At 46.4% G+C, this 26891-nt stretch overlaps 1 protein-coding gene across 4 annotated transcripts in view; it reads left to right on the top strand.

Moving 5' to 3' along the window:
• The window catches only part of PDE2A (phosphodiesterase 2A), a 758587-nt gene that overhangs the window by 365532 nt on the left and 366164 nt on the right, over positions 1-26891 (top strand). For all 4 annotated transcript variants that reach the window (XM_073661082.1, XM_073661081.1, XM_073661080.1 and 1 more), the window contains one exon: positions 5959-6047. In XM_073661082.1, coding sequence (XP_073517183.1) covers positions 5959-6047 — 89 coding nt within the window. The remainder of the gene's footprint in view (positions 1-5958; positions 6048-26891) is intronic.

The raw sequence follows: 26891 nt of genomic DNA, 5'->3' as shown, positions 1-26891 counted from the left end.
GGTGTCATTATCCTGTACCCCGAGTGTCATTATCCTGTACCCCGGGTGTCATTATCCTGTACCCCGAGTGTCATTATCCTGTACCCCGGGTGTCATTATCCTGTACCCCGAGTGTCATTATCCTGCACCCCGAGTGTCATTATCCTGTACCCCGAGTGTAGCCTGGATGTGGAGGGCAGTAGCCATAGTGAGATTCCTGAATATGTTTCTTACCTCCGGACACTGTTACATATTTAGAGGAGATATGAGCGTGAAGTGTCGGGGGTGGGTCCATCTAGGGGGCGCTCCACTTCCACAATGTGATGAACGCTCTTCCTTGCATTTAGATGGGGCAGAGTATTTCTTGGAGGATGTATATACCCTTCTGTCTTATCTCAGACCTGCTTTCGCTGTACTGATCACACAGGATATTCCCCGGTTTTCTGGCTGTGTTCACATTTGCATAGAATTTTTTTTATTGTTCATTTGATCCCTAAATACAAGTTATGCAACTTTCTAAATCGTCTTCATTAGAAATTCTCTACTACCTGCAGCTTCTGCAACTCCTTCATCGAGCTCGGTGGTTTGCAAAACTGACAAAATTCTATAAGAGCTCTTGCCCCTGCTTGTGATGGCTGCCTCTGCTCTCCGCTCCTTTCAGTAGTAGATACAGCAGCAGGAAAAGGGAGAGGGTTGCACGCAAAGCTCCACTATGGGAGAAAGCATATACAGTCCCGTATGCAGTTTGCAAAAAGCCATGTAGAGGACACAGCGAGCAAAGAAGAAGGGGCTCTGCTCAGCTGAGACCAAAGGAGAACTTTCTGGGCTAAAAGCAAAGCACTATGTGTGACTGAAAGCTAAACCTGTACATCACCCTGAAAACACCATCCCCACCGTCACACATGGTGGTGGCAGCATCCTGCTGTGGGGAGGCTTCAGCAGGGGCAGGGAAGCTGGTCAGAGTTAATGGAAAGATGAATGGTGCTAAATACAGGACAATGCTGGAGGAAAACCTTTTAGAGGCTGCAGAAGACTTGAGACTGGGGTGTAGGTTCACCTTCCAGCAGGACAACGACCCTGAACATCCTGCAGAGCTACAATGGAGGGTTTAGATCAGAGTATATTCATGTGTGTGAATGGTGCAGTCATAGTCCAGACCCAAATCCTAGTGAGAACATGAGTCCATCATCAGTGTAGACCATCATCAGTGTAGACCATCATCAGTATAGACCATCATCAGTGTAGACCATCATCAGTGTAGACCATCATAAGTATAGACCTTCATCAGTGTAGACCCTCATCAGTGTAGACCATCATCAGCGTAGACCATCATCAGTATAGACCATCATCAGTGTAGATCATCATCAGTGTAGGCGATCATGAATGTAGACCATCATCAGTGTAGGCCATCATCAGTGTAGACCATCATCAGTGTAGACCATCATCAGTGTAGTACTATCAAACATTCTTCTTCCATAGAAAAACTCTATAAATAATGCCACCCTCATAAGCTTCTGTCCCTCTTGCATTATTGCGTGCCATTATCGTGGAGCAGTACATATTTCTCCATACAGGGCTTATAAGAAAATCTTCCACCAATCTGACAAATTTAGCTAGATAATAATGGAATCGCCCATCCATCTTTACAATTTCCTCCAGGTGCCGGCGATATCGTCTTGTAGATTCCATTCCATCTTCTGAAAGGGTTTATCAATCGTCACGATCTCAGATTTATTTAGGAAGTGGCAAATAATGGACGTCCATTTGATGAATAGCCTTGAGAGTTTTTTTTGCTTTTTCATTTTCCAGCTGATCCATTCGCAACTGATGTTTAACTTGGTCAAGCACATCCGAAACCTGAGGGGTACGTGGCTGCGACCAGGGCGACTAAAGGCATCTTATTGGAAATCATAGTACAATATGTAACACTGGTGAAATATGAACATGGAAAAGCGGCACTGGAAGCTCCACAGAGAGCGATTGCCATTGTGTCTTCAGCCCTTTAAGATCTTTTGAGATACATTTCGGTCTCGAATTCTTTCATGCCCATGTCTTATTAATTCCCTCAGCCAGCGGCTCTAAGGGTTTATCTGAAAGCAAATGAAGAATAAAGCGTGAGCCATAGGGTCATCCTTCATCAAATCGTCAAAATCATTGGGAGAGGCCACTTCATTTGGGTTATGAACCCTTGTCTTATAGTGAAGAACCTGACTGAAGACCAGAAATGGATGATCTTGTAGGCTCTACGTGGGAGAGTTACATATCTGGCCTCCAGCAAATGAAATAATTGACCCACAATTAGCAAAGCAAAAATTTCCAGCCATTGAGGAAATTCAGAATGTCCCCAAATGTCACATGTTTTCTTATTTAAAAAAAAGGCATTTAAGAAGTCCTTTGCGTGTCTTCCAGGCTGAAATAGTATCTAGTAAGATGAGGCTTCCCTTAATCTCTCCCGGCAGTGATGGTGAAGGATCCCGCCAAGGCGAGGATATCTGAGAGTGAGGAGATCTCAGGGCTGGGTGCAGAAATTAGGACCATTCAGCACCATGGACAGGGACACAATAGGGCGCGGTGTATGTGGTTGTATCTACGTTACGTTTCATGGCGAGATGAAGCTATTTTTTGCAGTAACCTCTGACCCCGACCCTGACCTATAGATCTGTGTCCATCATTCACTACGCCTCACATTGAGGAACATGGAAGGATTTTAAAAACCAACGAGAGCCCACTGCTTTATCAATACCCGGCCCGGTATGATGGCCCATAGCTGTGACCGGAGGGTGGATATCGGAGAAGGAAGGCTGCTTCCTGACGTTATGCCTGATTGCAGCTTCTTTGGTAGAGCCGGGCGAGAAATACAAATCAGCTTAACCCAAGTCCAAATCGATTGTAGCCAAGGATTGTTCTTTCCTTTGTCAGAAGATAATAAGCTGAATGCAGTAACCTCTGATCCAGACTATTGAACCGAGCTCCTCGGAGTCGATGAGATGTCTGCGAGGGGGAGACACAGCAACGTCTCTGAGGGATTATATGTTCTTCTCCGGAAAATAAGACATGGATGACACCAATGTAGGCAATGAACATCCACTACTATATGGGCGATCTCATGGCACTACTGTATGGAAGATCTCATGGCACTAATATATGAGTAATACCATGGCACTACTATATGGGTAATACCATTGTACTATTATATGGGTAATACCATGGCACTACTATATGGAAGATATCATGGCACTACTATATGAGTAATACCATGGCACTACTACAGTATATGGGTAATATCATTGTACTACTATATGGGTAATACCATGGCACTACTATATGGATGATATCATGGAACTACTATATGGGTAATACCATGGCACCACTATATGGATGATATCATGGAACTACTATATGGGTAATATCATGGCACTACTATATGGGTAATATCATGGCATTACTATATGGGTAATACCATGGCACTACTGTATGGATGATCTCATGTTACTACTATACGGGCGATATCATGGCACTACTATATGGGCGATAGCATGGCACTACTATATGAGCGATATCATGGCACTACTATATGGGCGATAGCATGGCACTACTATACGGGCGATATCATGGCACTACTATATGGGCGATAGCATGGTACTACTATACGAGCGATATCATGGCACTACTATATGGGCGATCCCATGGCACTACTATACGGGCGATAGCATGGCACTACTATACGGGCGGTAGCATGGCACTACTATACGGGCGATAGAATGGCACTACTATATGGGCGATATCATGGCACTACTATATGGGCGATATCATGGCACTGCTATACGGGCGATAGCATGGCACTACTATACGGGCGATAGCATGGCACTACTATACGGGCGATCTCATGGCACTACTACATGAGTGATATCATGGCACTACTATACGGGCGATCTCATGGCACTACTATACGGGCGATCTCATGGCACTACTACATGAGTGATATCATGGCACTACTATACGGGCGATCTCATGGCACTACTATACGGGCGATAGAATGGCACTACTATACGGGCGATAGCCTGGCACTACTATACGGGCGATCTCATGGCACTACTACATGAGTGATATCATGGCACTACTATACGGGCGATCTCATGGCACTACTATACGGGCGATAGAATGGCACTACTATATGGGCGATAGTATGGCACTACTATACGGGCGATAGCGTGGCACTACTACACGGGCGATCTCATGGCACTACTACATGAGTGATATCATGGCACTACTATACGGGCGATCTCATGGCACTACTACATGAGTGATATCATGGCACTACTATACGGGCGATATCATGGCACTACTATACGGGCGATCTCATGGCACTACTATACGGGCGATAGCATGGCACTACTACACGGGCGATCTCATGGCACTACTACATGAGTGATAGCATGGCACTACTACACGGGCGATCTCATGGCACTACTACATGAGTGATATCATGGCACTACTATACGGGCGATATCATGGCACTACTATACGGGCGATCTCATGGCACTACTATACGGGCGATTTCATGGCACTACTATACGGGCGATCTCATGGCACTACTTATACGGGCGATTTCATGGCACTACTATACGGGCGATCTCATGGCACTACTACATGAGTGATATCATGGCACTACTATACGGGCGATATCATGGCACTACTATATGGGCGATAGCATGGCACTACTACATGAGTGATATCATGGCACTACTATACGGCGATCTCATGGCACTACTACATGAGTGATATCATGGCACTACTATACGGGCGATATCATGGCACTACTATACGGGCGATCTCATGGCACTACTATACGGGCGATAGCATGGCACTACTACACGGGCGATCTCATGGCACTACTACATGAGTGATAGCATGGCACTACTACACGGGCGATCTCATGGCACTACTACATGAGTGATATCATGGCACTACTATACGGGCGATATCATGGCACTACTATACGGGCGATCTCATGGCACTACTATACGGGCGATTTCATGGCACTACTATACGGGCGATCTCATGGCACTACTTATACGGGCGATTTCATGGCACTACTATACGGGCGATCTCATGGCACTACTACATGAGTGATATCATGGCACTACTATACGGGCGATATCATGGCACTACTATATGGGCGATAGCATGGCACTACTACATGAGTGATATCATGGCACTACTATACGGCGATCTCATGGCACTACTACATGAGTGATATCATGGCACTACTATGTGGGCAGTTTCTTGGAAGCTTTCCTGATGTGATCTTGGCACTGCTATACTGTATGATTGACACTCTTGTATAGATGCCACTATGCTGCCTGCAGTTAGGGGTACTGTTATAGGGATCAGTCACAGATTCCTGCTCGTACCTAGAGATAAGTAAGTTGAGTAAAAGCAAATAGAATTTTCTAAGATATCCCCCCCCCCCAAAAAAAAAAAAATCTGATTTTTTTATAGACTGAGGTCCAGCAAAATGGTGTCTGAAAAGGGGTTAAAAAATACTAGAATATTATACTCACCTCGCCTCTCCCTCGACCTGCTTCTACAGCTCCCCGCTCTGACCTCCTCTTGCTCCTTCTGGTCTTCTGCCACTGACTCTGCGGCAGCAGGACAGGTGAGGGGTGAGGTGAGTAGATTTCTTCTTATCCACTGCTGTGTGTGATCTTTTGGGGTGTGGAGAGACCTGAGTATAATATACATCTTTTAATGACAATAAGGAAACTTTTGGTTAAAGTCACATTTTCTGGTCCAATTCAAGTTTTGGAAGCTTTGTTCTTCTCTGTTCTTGGGTTTGTCATGGTCTTGGGTCCTGGTTCTTGTCCTCCTGATTGACTCCTGGATTCTGTACTCTTGTGTGACATCTCTGCTTGGCTTTTTGGGGCTGTTGTAGGCCCCGTCCTTCTTCACCGCTCACCAGGCTCTTCTGTATTTCAGGACAATGCCTTCATCTACCTGCTGGACACAGAAGGCCGGTTGGTGTGCGATGACCCCTACCACGAGCTGCCTCAGGAAGGAAAACTCAGGTGAGAAGATCTTCAAGTCTCCATTACCTAGTGCCCAAAGGCTTCATATGAATGGTGACGAGGGTGGAAGGGGGCAGCAGGGGTGAATACTAATGCAATGTGCCGAAAACAAAGACACCAGATACGAATGTAACAAATCTGCAGAACATGTCTATGTTATAGCGGAGATTATATGGAGGCGCACTGGTTATAAGGACGGCCTCTCTAGGGGGGCAGCGTACAGAAGAATATTGTCAATCTCAGGGGGGTGTTGTAATTGAAATACACACATTGGGGTCCCTCCATGACTCACGCTGATGGGATCCGACTTCTCTGTGAATATTATCGTCTCTAATGATCAGATCCGTCCCCAGGTTGTCAGACGTGAGATAATCTCTGCTTCCCGAGAGTCTCGGTGTAATTCTCGGCTGTTGCTGAATCTCATTATCACCTGAGTCAGGTACTCCAACTCCCAGCGGTAATTGTGCGGAGCCGGGGGTCTGTCTGTGCCCCCTCATCAGGATCCAGCAAAGTTTTATACAGATCCATGGATGAAGCTCCAGAATATCAAACTCAGTAACACGAAATTATAAGAGCAAGTGAAAATTAGGATGGAAGAAATGTAAGTGGTGTGAAGACACGGGGGTCTCCAGTGGGCATAATACCACTCAGACAACCCAGGGTGCGGGTAAAACAGCGTGGCAATACTTTATTGAACCACCAAACAGACAATAAACATATAGAACAGCCCAGAAAATACCCAAGATGGCAGAAAATTACATAGTCTCACCCTTCCGCTGGCCCGCCGGGATTAGAGCAGCTGAGATGGCTTCCAGGGTCAACTACCTCAACCAGTGGCCCCCTGCTTTTGGAGGGCACCCACAGAGAGGTAACGACAAACTTAAGAAGCTGACAGTCCATTGATGTACGTGGCCAGGTGACCGGTGGGTCTCAACCTAGCTTCTCTGAACATATCCATGGAACCAGGTGACCGGTGGGTCCCAACCTGGCTTCTCCGAACGTCTCCATGGGGTCAGGTGACCGAAGGGTCCCAACCTGGCTTCTCTGAACATATCCATGGAACCAGGTGACCGGTGGGTCCCAACCTGGCTTCTCCGAACGTCTCCATGGGGTCAGGTGACCGAAGGGTCCCAACCTGGCTTCTCTGAACATATCCATGGAACCAGGTGACCGGTGGGTCCCAACCTGGCTTCTCCGAACGTCTCCATGGGGTCAGGTGACCGAAGGGTCCCAACCTGGCTTCTCCAAACGTATCCATGGAACCAGATGACCGGTGGGTCCCAACCTGCCTTTCTGCAAACGTATCCATGGGTTCCAGGTGACCAGAGGGTCCCAACCTGGTTTCCCCAAACGTATCCATGGGTTCTGTGATAGTCAATGGGGCCGTGGTCCCTTAAGCTGGCATCTTGTAGAATCCAAATCTGTGTCCCTCTTGATGGAGTCTTGTTGTTCTAGCTTTTGTTCTGGCAATTCTCTTTGATTCCTGTTTCAGAACGATAGAAATCACTTTTTATATCCACATATGTGGCTCAGGTCATCATTCAGGGGGGGGGGGGGGATTGGCAGGGGCTCATCTCTCTTGTTTGAGCATTTAATCAATTTTCATAGTTTGTCCTCCATTGCTCTGCAGGTCAACAAGCCACATGGACTTATACAATGGTAATCAACATATTTTGCAAACATCCATTGTTCCATGACCCTGAGTCACTGTCCTACAGAGATAACAGACAATAAGTTACAACAAACATCAACTCAAGTGTCAACATTCAGACAATATGACAAAGTCTCCTGTCCTACTGAAAATAGACATCTAGATACATTTAAATTCTACACTGAATACGAAAACACGTCCTATATATCCTCATATATAGGGGCAATATGATAGTAGTTATAGTCCTGTACATAGAAGCAGTGTTGTAGTAGTTATATTCTTATACGTAGGGGGCAGTATTATAGTAGTTATATGCTTGTACATAGGAGCAGTATTATAGTAGTTATATTCTTGTACATAGGGGGCAGTATTATAGTAGTTATATTCTTGTACATAGGGGCAGTATTATAGTAGTTATATTCTTGTACATAGGAGCAGTATTATAGTAGTTATATTCTTGTACATAGGGGGCAGTATTATAGTAGTTATATTCTTGTACATAGGGACAGTATTATAGTAGTTATATTCTTGTACATAGTGGGCAGTATTATAGTAGTTATATTCTTGTACATAGTGGGCAGTATTATAGTAGTTATATTCTTGTACATAGGGGGCAGTATTATAGTAGTTATATTCTTGTACATAGTGGGCAGTATTATAGTAGTTATATTCTTGTACATAGGGGGCAGTATTATAGTAGTTATATTCTTGTACATAGTGGGCAGTATTATAGTAGTTATATTCTTGTACATAGGGGGCAGTATTATAGTAGTTATATTCTTGTACATAGGGACAGTATTATAGTAGTTATATTCTTGTACATAGTGGGCAGTATTATAGTAGTTATATTCGTGTACATAGGGACAGTATTATAGTAGTTATATTCTTGTACATAGGGGGCAGTATTATAGTAGTTATATTCTTGTACATAGGAGCAGTATTATAGTAGTTATATTCTTGTACATAGGGGGCAGTATTATAGTAGTTATATTCTTGTACATATGGGGCAGTATTATAGTAGTTATATTCTTGTACATAGGAGCAGTATTATAGTAGTTATATTCTTGTACATAGGGGCAGTATTATAGTAGTTATATTCTTGTACATATGGGGCAGTATTATAGTAGTTATATTCTTGTACATAGGAGCAGTATTATAGTAGTTATATTCTTGTACATAGAGGCAGTATTATAGTAGTTATATTCTTGTACATAGGGGGCAGTATTATAGTAGTTATATTCTTGTACATAGGAGCAGTATTATAGTAGTTATATTCTTGTACATAGGGGGCAGTATTATAGTAGTTATATTCTTGTACATATGGGGCAGTATTATAGTAGTTATATTCTTGTACATAGGAGCAGTATTATAGTAGTTATATTCTTGTACATAGAGGCAGTATTATAGTAGTTATATTCTTGTAAATAGGAGCAGTATTATAGTAGTTATATTCTTGTACATAGGGGCAGTATTATAGTAGTTATATTCTTGTACATAGGAGTAGTATTATAGTAGCTATATTCTTGCACATAGGAGCAGTATTATAGTAGTTATATTCCTGTACATAGGGGGCAGTATTATAATGGGTGTAGTATTATTTATGGTGATGAGGCAGGGTTCTGATCTATGCCAATGTCACTTCTGACTGCACTTTTTTATCTACTGTGTAAGTAGTGACTTTGTGGAATGAATGTGTCGCTCTGGAGAGGACATGAAATTTTACAGAATAATTGTTTTGTCTTTCTTTTTTCCTGTTGAACCAGAGACATGCCTGGAGTATAACTGCCCCGTCCTCACGTAATTGTGCAGCGTCTCTTTGGGCGTGTTAATCAGCAGTAGGCGGTCACTTACCTTCAGCCTCTTGTAATTGGAGCTGCGCTCTGCTCTTACCTATCATTTGTATGAACTCAGTATCACGATCTGTTAGCAGCTGGACGATGTCTCAGGATTTTAATTGAGTTCATAGAAATCAAAGAGACGTCACGTTAGTGATTTTAAGATTTCTGAGCCTGGAGGAACAAGGAAAATGAATGTGCATGCTTATTTTATACTAGCTGCACATGTATATTTATATACAGGAGATACCCAGGTTATACCAGCTGTACATATATAATTATATACAGAAAATGCCCAGGTTATACCAGCTGCACATGTATATTTATATACAGGAGATGCCCAGGTTATACCAGCTGTACATATATAATTATATACAGAAGATGCTCAGGTTATACCAGCTGTACATATATAATTATATACAGAAGATGCTCAGGTTATACCAGCTGTACATATATAATTATATACAGGAGATGCTCAGGTTATACCAGCTGTACATATATAATTATATACAGAAGATGCTCAGGTTATACCAGTTGCACTTATATATTTATATACAGGAGATGCCCAGGTTATACCAGCTGTACATATATAATTATATACAGAAGATGCTTAGGTTATACCAGCTGTACATATATAATTATATACAGAAGATGCTCAGGTTATACCAGCTGTACATATATAATTATATACAGGAGATGCTCAGGTTATACCAGCTGTACATATATAATTATATACAGAAGATGCTCAGGTTATACCAGTTGCACTTATATATTTATATACAGAACATGCTCAGGTTATACCAGCTGTACATATATAATTATACACAGGAGATGCCCGGGTTATACCAGCTGTACATATATAATTATATACAGGAGATACCCAGGTTATACCAACTGTACATATATAATTATATACAGGAGATACCCAGGTTATACCTGCTGTACATATATAATTATATACAGGAGATGCTCAGGTTATACCAGCTGTACATATATAATTATATACAGGAGATGCCCAGGTTATACCAGCTGTACATATAGAATTATATACAGAAGATGCCCAGGTTATACCAGCTGTACATATATAATTATATATATGAGATACCCAGGTTATACCAGTTGCACTTATATATTTATATACAGGAGATGCCCAGGTTATACCAGCTGTACATATAGAATTATATACAGAAGATGCCCAGGTTATACCAGCTGTACATATATAATTATATATATGAGATACCCAGGTTATACCAGTTGCACTTATATATTTATATACAGGAGATGCCCAGGTTATACCAGCTGTACATATATAATTAAATAGAGAAGATACTCAGGTTATACCAGCTGTACATATATAATTATATACAGAAGATACCCAGGTTATACCAGCTGCACATGTATATTTATATACAGCAGATACCAGGTTATACCAGTTGCACTTATATATTTATATACAGGAGATGCCCAGGTTATACCAGCTGTACATATATAATTATACACAGGAGATGCCCGGGTTATACCAGCTGTACATATATAATTATATACAGGAGATGCTCAGGTTATACCAGCTGTACATATATAATTATATACAGGAGATGCCTAGGTTATACCAGCTGTACATATATAATTATATACAGGAGATGCCCAGGTTATACCAGCTGTACATATATAATTATATACAGGAGATGCCCAGGTTATACCAGCTGTACATATATAATTATGTACAGGAGATAGCCATATTATACCAGCTGTACATATATAATTATATACAGGAGACGCCCAGGTTATACCAGCTGTACATATATAATTATATACAGGAGATGCCCAGGTTATACCAGCTGTACATATATAATTATATTCAGGAGATGCCCAGGTTATACCAGCTGTACATATATAATTATATACAGGAGATGCCCAGGTTATACCAGCTGTACATATATAATTAAATAGAGAAGATACTCAGGTTATACCAGCTGTACATATATAATTATATACAGGAGATACCCAGGTTATACCAGCTGTACAGATATAGTTATATACAGGAGATGCCCAGGTTATACCAGCTGTACATATATAATTATATACAGGAGATACCCAGGTTATACCAGCTGTACATATATAATTATATACAGGAGATACCCAGGTTATACCAGCTATACATATATAATTATATACAGGAGATGCCCAGGTTATACCAGCTGTACATAGATAATTATATACAGAAGATACTCAGGTTATACCAGCTGTACATATATAATTATATACAGGAGATACCCAGGTTATACCAGCTGTACAGATATAGTTATATACAGGAGATGCCCAGGTTATACCAGCTGTACATAGATAATTATATACAGGAGATATCCAGGTTATACCAGCTGTACATATATAATTATATACAGGAGATGCCCAGGTTATACCAGCTGTACATAGATAATTATATACAGAAGATTCTCAGGTTATACCAGCAGTACATATATAATTATATACAGGAGATACTCAGGTTATACCAGCTGTACAGATATAGTTATATACAGGAGATGCCCAGGTTATACCAGCTGTACATAGATAATTATATACAGAAGATACCCAGGTTATACCAGCTGTACATATATAATTATATACAGGAGATGCCCCGGTTATACCAGCTGTACATAGATAATTATATACAGAAGATTCTCAGGTTATACCAGCAGTACATATATAATTATATACAGGAGATACTCAGGTTATACCAGCTGTACAGATATAGTTATATACAGGAGATGCCCAGGTTATACCAGCTGTACATAGATAATTATATACAGAAGATACCCAGGTTATACCAGCTGTACATATATAATTATATACAGGAGATACTCAGGTTATACCAGCTGTACAGTTATAGTTATATACAGGAGATGCCCAGGTTATACCAGCTGTACATAGATAATTATATACAGAAGATACCCAGGTTATACCAGCTGTACATAGATAATTATATACAGAAGATACCCAGGTTATACCAGCTGTACATAGATACACATACAGTGGGTACGGAAAGTATTCAGACCCCTTTACATTTTTCACTCTTTGTTTCATTGAAGCCATTTGGTAAATTCTAAAAAGTTAATTTTTTTCTCATTAAAGTGCACTCTGCGCCCCATCTGGACTAAAAAAAAAAGAAATGCAAATTTATTAAAAAAGAAAAACTGAAATATCACATGGTCATAAGTATTCAGACCCTTTGCTCAGTATTGAGTAGAAGCCCCCTTTTCAGCTAGTACAGCCATGAGTCTTCTTGGGAATGATGCAACAAGTTTTTCACACCTGGATTTGGGGATCCTCTGCCGTTCTTCCTGGCAGATCCTCTCCTGATCCGTCAGGTTGGATGATGAACGTTGGACACAAACTCAGCTTTCTGACACTGGACACTACAATGTGACCCACAATCCTTTGGTAATCTTCAGATTTCATAATGCCTTGCTCACAGTCAAGGCTCCCAGTGCCAGAGGCAGCAAAACAACCCCAAAACATCTTTGAACCTCCACCATATCTGACTGTAGGTACTGTGTTCTTTTCTTTGTAGGTCTCATTGCATTTCCGGTAAACAGTAGAATGATGTGTTTTACCAAAAAGCTCTATCTTGGTCTAATCTGTCCACAAGACGCTTTCCCAGATGGATTTTGGCTACTCACGTACATTTTGGCAAACTACAATCTAGCGGCATGTGCTGGCACTGTATATGAGCGGCATGTGCTAGCACTGTATATGAGGGGCATGTGCTGGCACTGTATATGAGCGGCATGTGCTGGCACTGTATATGAGGGGCATGTGTCTTGGCACTGTGTATGAGGGGCATGTGCTGTTATTTTTGGGGTTTTGTGTGAAAATATTTGCCTTCCCCCCCAATGCTGGCACTGCCGCCCGTGTGGTGATTGGTTCCATCACACAACATCACAGTGCCTGGAGCTGTGACATCATCAGTACATTCTATCTAATGACCTCCCAATCCACCCCCGCCCTCTAGTGTATCAGAAGCTGTACTGCAGCTTGGTAATATTCCTCTATCTTCCTTTTTTCTGGACTTGGTGCTGGGATATGATAATACAGTGTATCAGGAGTCGGTTCACATCCTCTGAGGCTTTTAGTCTTATTTTATATGCAAAATGGAAAAACAGGAGAAAATAAAAGCCCCAACCCCCCAAATAAGACATTTAATATTCCATTTTCCTTCAGGCCTTGATATGCATTTAGAAAAAACTTGTATATTTAACATCTCAATAAATGAATCTTTTTTTCCCCTTTGAACAGTTTCACAATTTAATGGAATTTTGTCTTTGACGTTTCTGTCTCTTCGTGTGAATTCTAATTCATTTAATAAAAAAAAGACACTTCTTGTTCAATAAACTATAAAAATGCAGAATATTTCACTATTATTAACACCGTGATACAGGATAATCATATAAATTGACTCCAGGAAGCATCGTATCTAAATGTACCTAATCCAACCATGTGTGATACAGTCTGATGAGCCATGTATCCAATCCCATCATGTGTGATACTGTCTGCTGCGCCGTGTATCTAATCCTATCCTGTGTGATACTGTCTGCTGAGCCGTGTATCTAATCCTCTCCTGTGTGATACTGTCTGCTGAGCCGTGTATATAATCCTCTCCTGTGTGATACTGTCTGCTGCGCCGTGTATCTAATCCTATCCTGTGTGATACTGTCTAATGAGCCGTATATCTAATCCTCTCCTGTGTGATACTGTCTGCTGAGCCGTGTATCTAATCCTCTCCTGTGTGATACTGTCTGCTGAGCCGTGTATATAATCCTATCCTGTGTGATACTGTCTGCTGAGCCATGTATCTAATCCTCTCCTGTGTGATACAGTCTGCTGAGCCGTGTATCTAATCCTCTCCTGTGTGATACAGTCTGCTGAGCCATGTATCTAATCCTCTCCTGTGTGATACTGTCTGCTGCGCCGTGTATCTAATCCTATCCTGTGTGATACTGTCTAATGAGCCGTATATCTAATCCTATCCTGTGTGATACTGTCTGCTGAGCCGTGTATCTAATCCTATCCTGTGTGATACTGTCTAATGAGCCGTATATCTAATCCTCTCCTGTGTGATACTGTCTGCTGCGCCGTGTATCTAATCCTATCCTGTGTGATACTGTCTAATGAGCCGTATATCTAATCCTATCCTGTGTGATACTGTCTGCTGAGCCGTGTATCTAATCCTGTCCTGTGTGATACTGTCTGCTAAGCCGTGTATCTAATCCTATCCTGTGTGATACTGTCTACTGAGCCATGTATCTAATCCTATCCTGTGTGATACTATCTGCTGAGCCGTGTATCTAATCCCATCCTGTGTGATACTGTCTAATGAGCCGTATATCTAATCCTCTCCTGTGTGATACTGTCTGCTGAGCCGTGTATCTAATCCTGTCCTGTGTGATACTGTCTGCTGAGCCATGTATCTAATCCTATCCTGTGTGATACTGTCTGCTGAGCCGTGTATCTAATCCTCTCCTGTGTGATACTGTCTGCTGAGCCGTGTATCTAATCCTCTCCTGTGTGATACCGTCTGCTGAGCCGTGTATCTAATCCTCTCCTGTGTGATACTGTCTGCTGAGCCGTGTATCTAATCCTCTCCTGTGTGATACTGACTGCTGAGCCGTGTATCTAATCCTCTCCTGTGTGATACTGTCTGCTGAGCCGTGTATCTAATCCTATCCTGTGTGATACTGTCTGCTGAGCCGTGTATCTAATCCTCTCCTGTGTGATACTGACTGCTGAGCCGTGTATCTAATCCTATCCTGTGTGATACTGTCTGCTGAGCCGTGTATCTAATCCTCTCCTGTGTGATACTGTCTGCTGAGCCGTGTATCTAATCCTCTCCTGTGTGATACTGTCTGCTGAGCCGTGTATCTAATCCTCTCCTGTGTGATACTGACTGCTGAGCCGTGTATCTAATCCTCTCCTGTGTGATACTGTCTGCTGAGCCGTGTATCTAATCCTATCCTGTGTGATACTGTCTGCTGAGCCGTGTATCTAATCCTCTCCTGTGTGATACTGACTGCTGAGCCGTGTATCTAATCCTATCCTGTGTGATACTGTCTGCTGAGCCGTGTATCTAATCCTCTCCTGTGTGATACTGTCTGCTGAGCCGTGTATCTAATCCTCTCCTGTGTGATACCGTCTGCTGAGCCATGTATCCAATCCCATCATGTGTGATACTGTCTGCTGCGCCGTGTATCTAGTTTTACAGTGCCGGGGGGGGGGGTGTCACATACATATTGGTCCCCTCTTATTTTTGAGGCTACCATGAGATATGACCTGACCATGTTGCGAGCTCCCCGCCGCCCCCGTGTGATTTGTGGGTTCTTGGCTCCTGTCAGTCATTGTCCCTCTTTCCCTCCTCCTGGAATAAATCACTTTTGAGAGCCCATATATGAGACTTCCTCCAATGAGAGCCCATATATGAGACGTCCTCCAATGAGAACCCATATATGAGACGTCCTCCAATGAGAGCCCATATATGAGACGTCCTCCAATGAGAACCCATATATGAGACGTCCTCCAATGAGAACCCATATATGAGACTTCCTCCAATGAGAGCCCATATATGAGATGTCCTGCAATGAGAGTCCATATATGAGACATCCTCCAATGAGAGCCCATATATGACACTTCCTCCAATGAGAACCCATATATGAGACGTCCTCCAATGAGAACCCATATATGAGACGTCCTCCAATGAGAACTCATATATGAGACGTCCTCCAATGAGAGCCCATATATGAGACGTCCTCCAATGAGAACCCATATATGAGACGTCCTCCAATGAGAACCCATATATGATACGTCCTCCAATGAGAGCCCATATATGAGACTTCCTTCAATGAGAGCCCATATATGAGACGTCCTCCAATGAGAACCCATATATGAGACGTCCTCCAATGAGAACCCATATATGAGACTTCCTTCAATGAGAGCCCATATATGAGACGTCCTCCATTGAGAGCCCATATATGAGACGTCCTCCATTGAGAGCCCATATATGAGACGTCCTCCAATGAGAGCCCATATATGAGACTTCCTCCAATGAGAGCCCATATATGAGACTTCCTCCAATGAGAACCCATATATGAGATTTCTTCCAATGAGAGCCCATATATGAGACGTCCACCAATGAGAGCCCATATGAGACATCCTCCAATGAGAACCCATATATGAGACGTCCTCCAATGAGAACCCATATATGAGACTTCCTCCAATGAGAGCCCATATATGAGACTTCCTCCAATGAGAGCCCATATATGAGACTTCCTCCAATGAGAGCCCATATATGAGACTTCCTCCAATGAGAGCCCATATATAAGACGTCCTCCAATGAGAGCCCATATATGAGACGTCCTCCAATGAGAGCCCATATATGAGACGTCCTCCAATGAGAGCCCATATATGAGACGTCCTCCAATGAGAACCAATATATGAGACGTCCTCCAATGAGAACCAATATATGAGACATCCTCCAATGAGAACCCATATATGAAACTTCCTCCAATGAGAACTCATATATGAGACGTCCTCCAATGAGAGCCCATATATGAGACGTCATCCAATGAGAGCCCATATATGAGACGTCATCCATTGAGAACCCATATATGAGACGTCCTCCATTGAGAGCCCATATATGAGACGTCCTCTAATGAGAACCCATATATGAGACGTCCTCCAATGAGAGCACATATATGAGACGTCCTCCATTGAGAGCCCATATATGAGACGTCTTCCAATGAGAGCCCATATATGAGACGTCCTCCAATGAGAGCCCATATATGAGACGTCCTCCATTGAGAGCCCATATATGAGACGTCCTCCATTGAGAGCCCATATATGAGACGTCCTCCATTGAGAGCCCATATATGAGACGTCCTCCAATGAGAGCCCATATATGAGACGTCCTCCAATGAGAACCCATATATGAGACGTTCTCCAATGAGAGCCTGTAACGGGTCCGGGAGGCGGAACCTCTGAGCTACTATACAAGGGGGCGGCCCTTGTAAGGGAGCGGGTGGCAGTCTCTGGGTGAACGGACAGGGAGTTACGGCAAGTGATCAGGGCAGTCTCTGGGTAAGGGGTAGGTACGACCTGTGATGGCAGAACCTCCGGGTAGGCTAGCAGGCAGATGGTAGATGTGTGCTCCCAGGTGAGCAAGCGAGAGTCTCTGGAATAGCAGGTGGTCACGGCACGTGACGGCGGAACCTCCGGGCTGGCAGGCAGGTAGGTAACGGAGAAGCGCTCCCAGGTGAGCGGGCAAGAGTCTCTGGAATAGCTGGTGGTCACCGCACGTGACAACGGGACCTCCGGGCTGGCAAGCAGGCAGGTAACGGAGATGCGCTCCCAGGTGAGCGGGCAAGAGTCTCTGAGATAGCTGGTGGTCACAGCACGTGACAACGGAGCCTCCGGGCTGGCAAGCAGGCAGATAACGGAGAAGCGCTCCCAGGTGAGCGGGCAAGCTGGTCCATAGACAGACTGACCGGAGTAGTAAGGCAGACCGTCGGACCTCAGGCAAGCAGGCAGGTAGCTGATATGCGCTCCCAGGTGAGCGGGCAGGCTGGTCCTTTAGACAGACTGACAGGAGTAGTAAGGCAGACCGTCGGACCTCAGACTGGCAGACAGGTAACAAGTATTCAGGCAGGAATCAGGCAGGTAACTGGCAGGTAACTGGCAGGAAACTGGCAGGAAACTGGCAGGTAACTGGCAACGGGACCTGAGGGCTGAAGCACAGGTGAGACACAGGTGCAAACAACATTGCTCGGGCACCTCCATTTTGGAGGAGGTGCCTTATATATGATGAAGTCCTCCGGCCATTGGCCGGGGACTCTTTAGGGCGGCGCGCGCGGCCCCTTTAAGAGGAGGGGAGCGCGCGCGCGCGCGCCCTAAGCACAGGGGCCGGGAAGGAGCGCGCGCTGAGAGCAGAGCAGGAGGAGGACGCCGGGACGGAGCGCGCGCTGACAGCAGAGCGGGGGGAGGATGCCGGGCACGGAGCAGAGCAGTGAGGGGAGCAGCGTCCCTGCCTAGCAGAGGGCAGGGACGCCGGCACTACAGTACCCCCCCCTTTAGGCCCCCCCTTTTTTAGGCCAGACAGAAATTTAGCTAGGATGAGAGGGGCATGGATGTTCTCCCGGGGCTCCCATGTTCTCTCCTCAGGACCAAACCCCTTCCAATCTACCAGGAAAAAGGTCTTTCCTCTTACCCTTTTGGTGGCAAGAATGTTCTCTACCTCAAACTCGTCCTCAGCAGAAACCGGAGCAGGAGGCGTACCTGTAGACTTGGAAAAAGAGTTAAGCACCACAGGTTTGAGGAGAGACACATGGAAGGAGTTAGGGATCCGTAAGTTGGCCGGGAGTTTCAATTTATAGGCCACCGGGTTGATCTGACTGATGACCTCCAGTGGGCCGATGAACCGAGGCCCTAACTTATAGGAAGGGATCTTGAGCCGGACATATTTGGACGAGAGCCAGACTTTATCCCCAGGGCGGAATTGAGGAGGGTCCAGACGTTTTTTGTCAGCGTGTCTTTTCATACGCTCGGATGACAGAAGGAGTGCGGACCGGGTACTCTCCCATATGGAGGAAAATTTGTTAACAAGAGATTCCGCAGCCGGATTGTCCGCCGAGGTGGAGACGGGAAACGGGATCCGAGGATGCTGACCGTAGACTACAAAAAACGGGGATTTGGAGGAAGACTCGCTCTCGTGATTGTTGTACGAGAATTCGGCCCATGGCAGGAGATCCACCCAGTCAGAATGGTGGGCATTAACGAAGTGCCGAAGGTAACTGGTCAGGTTCTGATTGATCCGCTCCACTTGACCATTAGACTGTGGGTGGTAAGCGGAGGAGAAGTCCATGGTGACGTCCAGCAATTTACAAGTGGCTCTCCAGAAACGGGAAGTGAACTGTACCCCACGATCCGACATGATGTGACGGGGCAGGCCATGAAGACGGAAGATGTGGCGGATAAAGTCTTTAGCCAGCTCGGGTGCAGACGGAAGACCTGGCAGTGGAATGAAGTGAGCCATCTTGGAGAAGCGGTCAGCGACCACCCAAATGACCGTACAACCGGCAGAGACGGGCAGATCAGTAATGAAGTCCATCGCTATATGCTGCCAGGGGGCAGCAGGTACTGGCAGAGGTAGGAGGCGGCCGGCCGGCAGGTGTCTCGGAACTTTGTTGCGGGTGCAGGACACACAGGCAGAAACAAAGTCTATTACATCCTTGTGCAGGTTAGGCCACCAGTAGTGCCGGGTAATAAGCTGGAGGGTCTTTTTCTGACCGGCGTGGCCAGCTAGTTTAGACGAATGACCCCAGTGTAGGATCTTCTCCCGATCAGGTACTGGTACGAACGTCTTACCAGGAGGAAGACGATTTAGACTCACGGGAGCCACCTGCATTACTCTGGCGGGATCGATGATATGTTTCGGATCCTCCTCGAGATCAGACACCAGAAAGGATCGAGACAAGGCGTCCGCCTTGACGTTTTTGTCAGCCGGGCGAAAATGAAGGACAAAATCAAAACGAGCAAAAAACAAGGACCACCGGGCTTGGCGCGGGTTAAGTCTCTGGGCATGCTGGAGGTAAGCCAAGTTTTTGTGGTCAGTGTAAATTATTACCGGGTGAAGAGCCCCCTCGAGCAGGTAACGCCACTCCTCCAATGCCAGTTTGATGGCCAATAACTCTCGGTCTCCTATGGAATAGTTGCGCTCAGAGGAGGAGAAGAGTTTAGAGAAGAAGCCACAAGTTACCATCCTCCCGGAAGATGATTTTTGAGTAAGTACCGCTCCGGCTCCAGAGGAGGAGGCGTCAACTTCCTGGAAGAACTGCTTGTTGCCATCTGGGCGATGCAGCACCGGGGCGGAAGAGAAGGCCTGTTTAAGGGAAAGAAAGGCCTCCTCTGCTTCGGGTGGCCACTCTTTGGGATTAGTACCTTTACGGGTGAGCGCAGAAATTGGGGCCGTCCGGGAAGAGAAGTGTGTGTGGTATGAAGAGGCGGTAGTAGTTGGCGAAGCCCAGGAATCGCTGAATGGCCTTCAACCCCTCCGGTCGGGGCCATTTCTCGATGGCAGACAGTTTCTCAGGATCCATTTGTAGGCCGGTCTGAGAGATAATGTAGCCCAGAAACGGAAGCGAGGTCTGCTCAAAGAGGCACTTCTCAAATTTAGCGTAGAGATGGTTCTGCCTTAGCCTGAGCAGGACCTGACGAACGTCCCTCCGGTGAGTCTGGAGATCCGGAGAGAAGACCAAGATGTCGTCCAGGTACACCACTACGCAGGAGTAGAGAAGGTCCCGGAAGATGTCATTGACCAACTCTTGAAAGACGGCAGGAGCGTTACAGAGACCAAAGGGCATTACCAGGTATTCATAGTGGCCGTCCCGGGTGTTGAATGCCGTCTTCCATTCATCCCCCTGACGAATACGAACCAGGTTGTACGCCCCACGAAGGTCCAGTTTGGTGAAGATCCTAGCCCCCCTCAGACGATCAAATAATTCTGGAATGAGCGGAAGGGGGTACTTATTCTTCACCGTGATCAGGTTTAGGCCTCTATAGTCTATACAGGGACGGAGAGAGCCGTCCTTCTTTTTGACGAAAAAGAAGCCTGCTCCCGCCGGGGAGGTAGATTTCCGGATGAATCCTCTGGCCAGATTCTCCTCAATATATTCGGACATTGACCGGGTCTCAGCAGCGGATAAAGGATAGATACGCCCACGGGGAGGAGTAGTACCGGGTAGCAGATCGATGGGACAGTCGTATGGTCTATGTGGTGGTAATGTCTCTGCCTCCTTTTTATTAAAGACATCTGCATAAGACCAATAAGGAATCGGAAGTCCAGGTAGATTAGCTGGGGTAGGAGAGGGACGGACGGGATGGACGGGAACCAGGCAGGTTTTATGACAGTCTTGTCCCCAGCGAAGGACCTCTCCGGTTTGCCAGTCTAGCACGGGTGCATGTCTCTGGAGCCAGGGCAGACCTAGCAAGAGGGCGTGAGAGAGTCCAGGCAGAACATGAAAGGAGATACTTTCAGAATGCAGCATTCCCACCTGCAGGGTAATGGATTCGGTGATGAGTTGAATGGGGCGAGGTAAGAGGCCCCCATCCACGGCAGCGACAGACAAGGGTACAGCCAGAGGTTTGGTGGGGATGCGGTATTTCTCAACCAGGGACTGTGAAATAAGGTTCCCGGCTGCTCCAGAGTCAAGTTGGGCTAGTTCGAAATAACGGTTCTCCCCGTAGATGATCGAAACTGACAACAGCAGGGATGGAGAGGATTTATTCTTGTCTAGGTGGACCTCTCTGAGCGAACCTAGACACAGGCGTTTCCCGACCTCTCCGGGCAGGCACGGATCCGGTGCTCCTTACTGCCACAGTAGAAGCAGCTCCCCTCGGCACGGCGTGAGTCCTGACGGGTTTTGACCATCTTGGTCTGGTCGACCTGCATAGGCTCAGGAGAGTGTACCTGGGGAGAGATGGAGGGAATGACGGGTTTCTGGAAAGTAGGAGCTAAACGTGGAATCCTTCTCTCACGGGTGACCTCTTTGGCACGCTCCTGGAACCGTAGGTCAATCCGGGTGGCAAGGGTTATTAGATCATCGAGAGAGGTAGGAATGTCCCGACCAGCAAGTTCATCTTTAATACGACCGGACAGACCCTCCCAGAAGACGGATACCAGGGCGTCGTTATCCCAGGCCAGCTCCGAGGCAAGGGTGCGGAACCGTATGGCATATTGGCCCACGGTGAGACCCTCCTGACGGAGGCGTAGCAGAGAGGATGCGGATGAGGTCTTCCGTCCGGGTTCGTCGAAGACTTTCCGGAAAGCCGAGAGAAAAGCAGGCAAGTTGGACACCAGGGGGTCTCCTCTCTCCCATAGAGGATTTAGCCAGGCCAGGGCCTCCCCGGTGAGATGGGACATGATAAAGGCAATTTTGGCCCGGTCGGAATTAAACTGATGGGACAAAAGTTCAAAGTGCAGGGTGCACTGATTTATGAAGCCCCGAGCCTGGATGGAGTCGCCTCCGAAGCGAGGAGGTGCAGACAGCCGGGGACCGGGATAGGTTACCATGGTATTAGTGGGTAGCGGAGCTGCCGGGTTGCGAGTCATGGTACTGGCAGTGGCTGCAGGTGGTGCAGTCAGAGTGTCCAGGCGAGTATTGACATTCCGCAGGTGACCCAGGATGGACTCCTGTGGGACCTTTGACGGGACAGTTCATGACACAGGTCCGTGAGCGAGGGAGCTTGGGTGCCACCGGGTTCCATGGCCCGAGCAAACTGTAACGGGTCCGGGAGGCGGAACCTCTGAGCTACTATACAAGGGGGCGGCCCTTGTAAGGGAGCGGGTGGCAGTCTCTGGGTGAACGGACAGGGAGTTACGGCAAGTGATCAGGGCAGTCTCTGGGTAAGGGGTAGGTACGACCTGTGATGGCAGAGCCTCCGGGTAGGCTAGCAGGCAGATGGTAGATGTGTGCTCCCAGGTGAGCAAGCGAGAGTCTCTGGAATAGCAGGTGGTCACGGCACGTGACGGCGGAACCTCCGGGCTGGCAGGCAGGTAGGTAACGGAGAAGCGCTCCCAGGTGAGCGGGCAAGAGTCTCTGGAATAGCTGGTGGTCACCGCACGTGACAACGGGACCTCCGGGCTGGCAAGCAGGCAGGTAACGGAGATGCGCTCCCAGGTGAGCGGGCAAGAGTCTCTGAGATAGCTGGTGGTCACAGCACGTGACAACGGAGCCTCCGGGCTGGCAAGCAGGCAGATAACGGAGAAGCGCTCCCAGGTGAGCGGGCAAGCTGGTCCATAGACAGACTGACCGGAGTAGTAAGGCAGACCGTCGGACCTCAGGCAAGCAGGCAGGTAGCTGATATGCGCTCCCAGGTGAGCGGGCAGGCTGGTCCTTTAGACAGACTGACAGGAGTAGTAAGGCAGACCTGTCGGACCTCAGACTGGCAGACAGGTAACAAGTATTCAGGCAGGAATCAGGCAGGTAACTGGCAGGTAACTGGCAGGAAACTGGCAGGAAACTGGCAGGAAACTGGCAGGAGACTGGCAGGAGACTGGCAACGGGACCTGAGGGCTGAAGCACAGGTGAGACACAGGTGCAAACAACATTGCTCGGGCACCTCCATTTTGGAGGAGGTGCCTTATATATGATGAAGTCCTCCGGCCATTGGCCGGGGACTCTTTAGGGCGGCGCGCGCGGCCCCTTTAAGAGGAGGGGAGCGCGCGCGCGCGCCCTAAGCACAGGGGCCGGGAAGGAGCGCGCGCTGAGAGCAGAGCAGGAGGAGGACGCCGGGACGGAGCGCGCGCTGACAGCAGAGCGGGGGGAAGATGCCGGGCACGGAGCAGAGCGGTGAGGGGAGCAGCGTCCCTGCCTAGCAGAGGGCAGGGACGCCGGCACTACAGAGCCCATATATGAGACGTCCTCCAATGAGAGCCCATATATGAGACGTCCTCCAATGAGAGCCCATATATGAGACTTCCTCCAATGAGAGCCCATATATGAGACTTCCTCCAATGAGAGCCCATATATGAGACGTCCTCCAATGAGAGCCCATATATGAGAAGTCCTCCAATGAGAGCCCATATATGAGACGTCCTCCATTGAGAGCCCATATATGAGACTTCCTCCAATGAGAGCCCATATATGAGACGTCCTCCAATGAGAGCCCATATATGAGACGTCCTCCAATGAGAGCCCATATATGAGACATCCTCCACTGAGAGCCCATATATAAGAACCTTCCTTCAATGAGAGCCCATTTATGAGACGTCCTCCATTGAGAGCCCATATATGAGACGTCCTCCATTGAGAGCCCATATATGAGACGTCCTCCATTGAGAGCCCATATATGAGACGTCCTTCAATGAGAGCCCATATATGAGACGTCCTCCAATGAGAGCCCATATATGAGACGTCCTCCACTGAGAGCCCATATATAAGAACCTTCCTTCAATGAGAGCCCATTTATGAGACGTCCTCCATTGAGAGCCCATATATGAGACGTCCTCCATTGAGAGCCCATATATGAGACGTCCTCCATTGAGAGCCCATATATGAGACGTCCTTCAATGAGAGCCCATATATGAGACGTCCTCCATTGAGAGCCCATATATGAGACGTCCTCCATTGAGAGCCCATATATAAGAGCCTTCCTTCAATGACAGCTCGTATTATTTTGCTTCTCTCAGAGAAGCCATCAGGACATTTTTTTGCGAGTCCTCCAAGCCTGACAGCCATTGCTGTGCATAGTCTCCCGAGGACACAGTCCTCTGCAGAGCCTCTCCCGGATGCACTCCTCCATCGTGTGTCTTGCTCCTTGTCCCATTAGGATAGTTCTCACTTCTAAGATTCCCGTGGTGAGGTCTGTGAGGTCTATGAGAGCCGACCCTCTTTGCTCTCCTTGTAGAACCTGTTTTTAGAGCTCATCATTAACGAGAAACCTAATAGAAGAACCTTCTCCTCTGATAACCCATGTTTACGTGTCCTCCTCCTCTGAGAAACCATATACAAAACCCTTCCTCCAATAAGACCCCATATTGAAGACCCTTCCTTCCATGAGACCCGATCTCTAAGAGCAATGTCTCCCACTACATTGTGCTACAGTTTAAGAAGTCTGTATTACATTCTGAGAGCAACGCTCATCTCCTCCGAGATGTGATGAAGTGACTCATGAGCGCAGCTCTGGAGCCGGTGACTTCATTATTAATTGTGGAGATTTATTATTCAGTGCAATCAGATTGTTATTGACCGCAGCCCTGGACCTGTTCAGGATATTTTATACTGAAGCCACGCTTCTGCTCAGAGGTCGATCAGCTCTAATCGCCTTCTGTGTGTACATTGATTCCCTCTCACTGCAGGAAAGTGTTAATCAATCCACAACAATTCATTTTCATCTTACCGATCACAAACATAACTTTATCTCTCACTTCTTGTATCTTACCAGGCAGTAACCTAGATTAAAGTGAAAGTTCCAATATTCTGCATAAACATGCATGATGCCTTCTCCACTAGGGGGAGCTCCCTGTATACAAATAAAAATTATAAGAGTCTGTCTGCAGCTACCGCTAGGGGGAGCTCTCTATATACAGAGATACATGATGAGATTCTGTCTGCAGCCACCACTAGGGGGAGCTACCTGTATACAGAGATACATGATAAGATTCTGTCTGCAGCCACCACTAGGGGGAGCTACCTGTATACAGAGATACATGATAAGATTCTGTCTGCAGCCACCACTAGGGGGAGCTCCCTGTATACAGAGATACATGATAAGATCCTGTCTGCAGCCACCACTAGGGGGAGCTCCTTGTATACAGAGATACATGATAAGATTCTGTCTGCAGCCACCACTAGGGGGAGCTCCCTGTATACAGAGATGCATGATAAGATTCTGTCTGCAGCCACCACTAGGGGGAGCTCCCTGTATACAGAGATACATGATAAGATTCTGTCTGCATCCACCACTAGGGGGAGCTCCTTGTATACAGAGATACATGATAAGATTCTGTCTGCAGCCACCACTAGGGGGAGCTCCCTGTATACAGAGATACATGATAAGATTCTGTCTGCAGCCACCACTAGGGGGAGCGCCCTGTATACAGAAATACATGATAAGATTTTGTCTGCAGCCACCACTAGGGGGAGCTCCTTGTATACAGAGATACATGATAAGATTCTGTCTGCAGTCACCACTAGGGGGAGCTCCCTGTATACAGAGATGCATGATAAGATTCTGTCTGCATCCACCACTAGGGGGAGCTCCTTGTATACAGAGATACATGATAAGATTCTGTCTGCAGCCACCACTAGGGGGAGCTCCCTGTATACAGAGATACATGATAAGATTCTGTCTGCAGCCACCACTAGGGGGAGCGCCCTGTATACAGAAATACATGATAAGATTCTGTCTGCAGCCACCACTAGGGGGAGCTCCCTGTATACGGAGATACATGATAAGATTCTGTCTGCAGCCACCACTAGGGGGAGCTCTCTGTATACAGAGATACATGATAAGATCCTGTCTGCAGCCACCACTAGGGGGAGCTCCCTGTATATATAGATACATGATAAGATCCTGTCTGCAGCCACCACTAGGAGGAGCTCCCTGTATACAGAGATACATGATAAGATTGTGTCTGCAGCCACCACTAGGGGGAGATCCCTGTATACGGAGATACATGATAAGATTCTGTCTGCAGCCACCACTAGGAGGAGCTCCCTGTATATAGAGATACATGATAAGATCCTGTCTGCAGCCACCACTAGGAGGAGCTCCCTGTATACAGAGATACATGATAAGATTGTGTCTGCAGCCACC

This window comes from Phyllobates terribilis, unplaced genomic scaffold (genome assembly GCF_046119375.1).
Source record: "Phyllobates terribilis strain yellow unplaced genomic scaffold, ASM4611937v1 Scaffold_2__4_contigs__length_985480577, whole genome shotgun sequence".
In the NCBI taxonomy this organism is placed as follows: domain Eukaryota; kingdom Metazoa; phylum Chordata; class Amphibia; order Anura; family Dendrobatidae; genus Phyllobates; species Phyllobates terribilis.
This window is presented reverse-complemented; position numbering and strand designations above follow the sequence as displayed.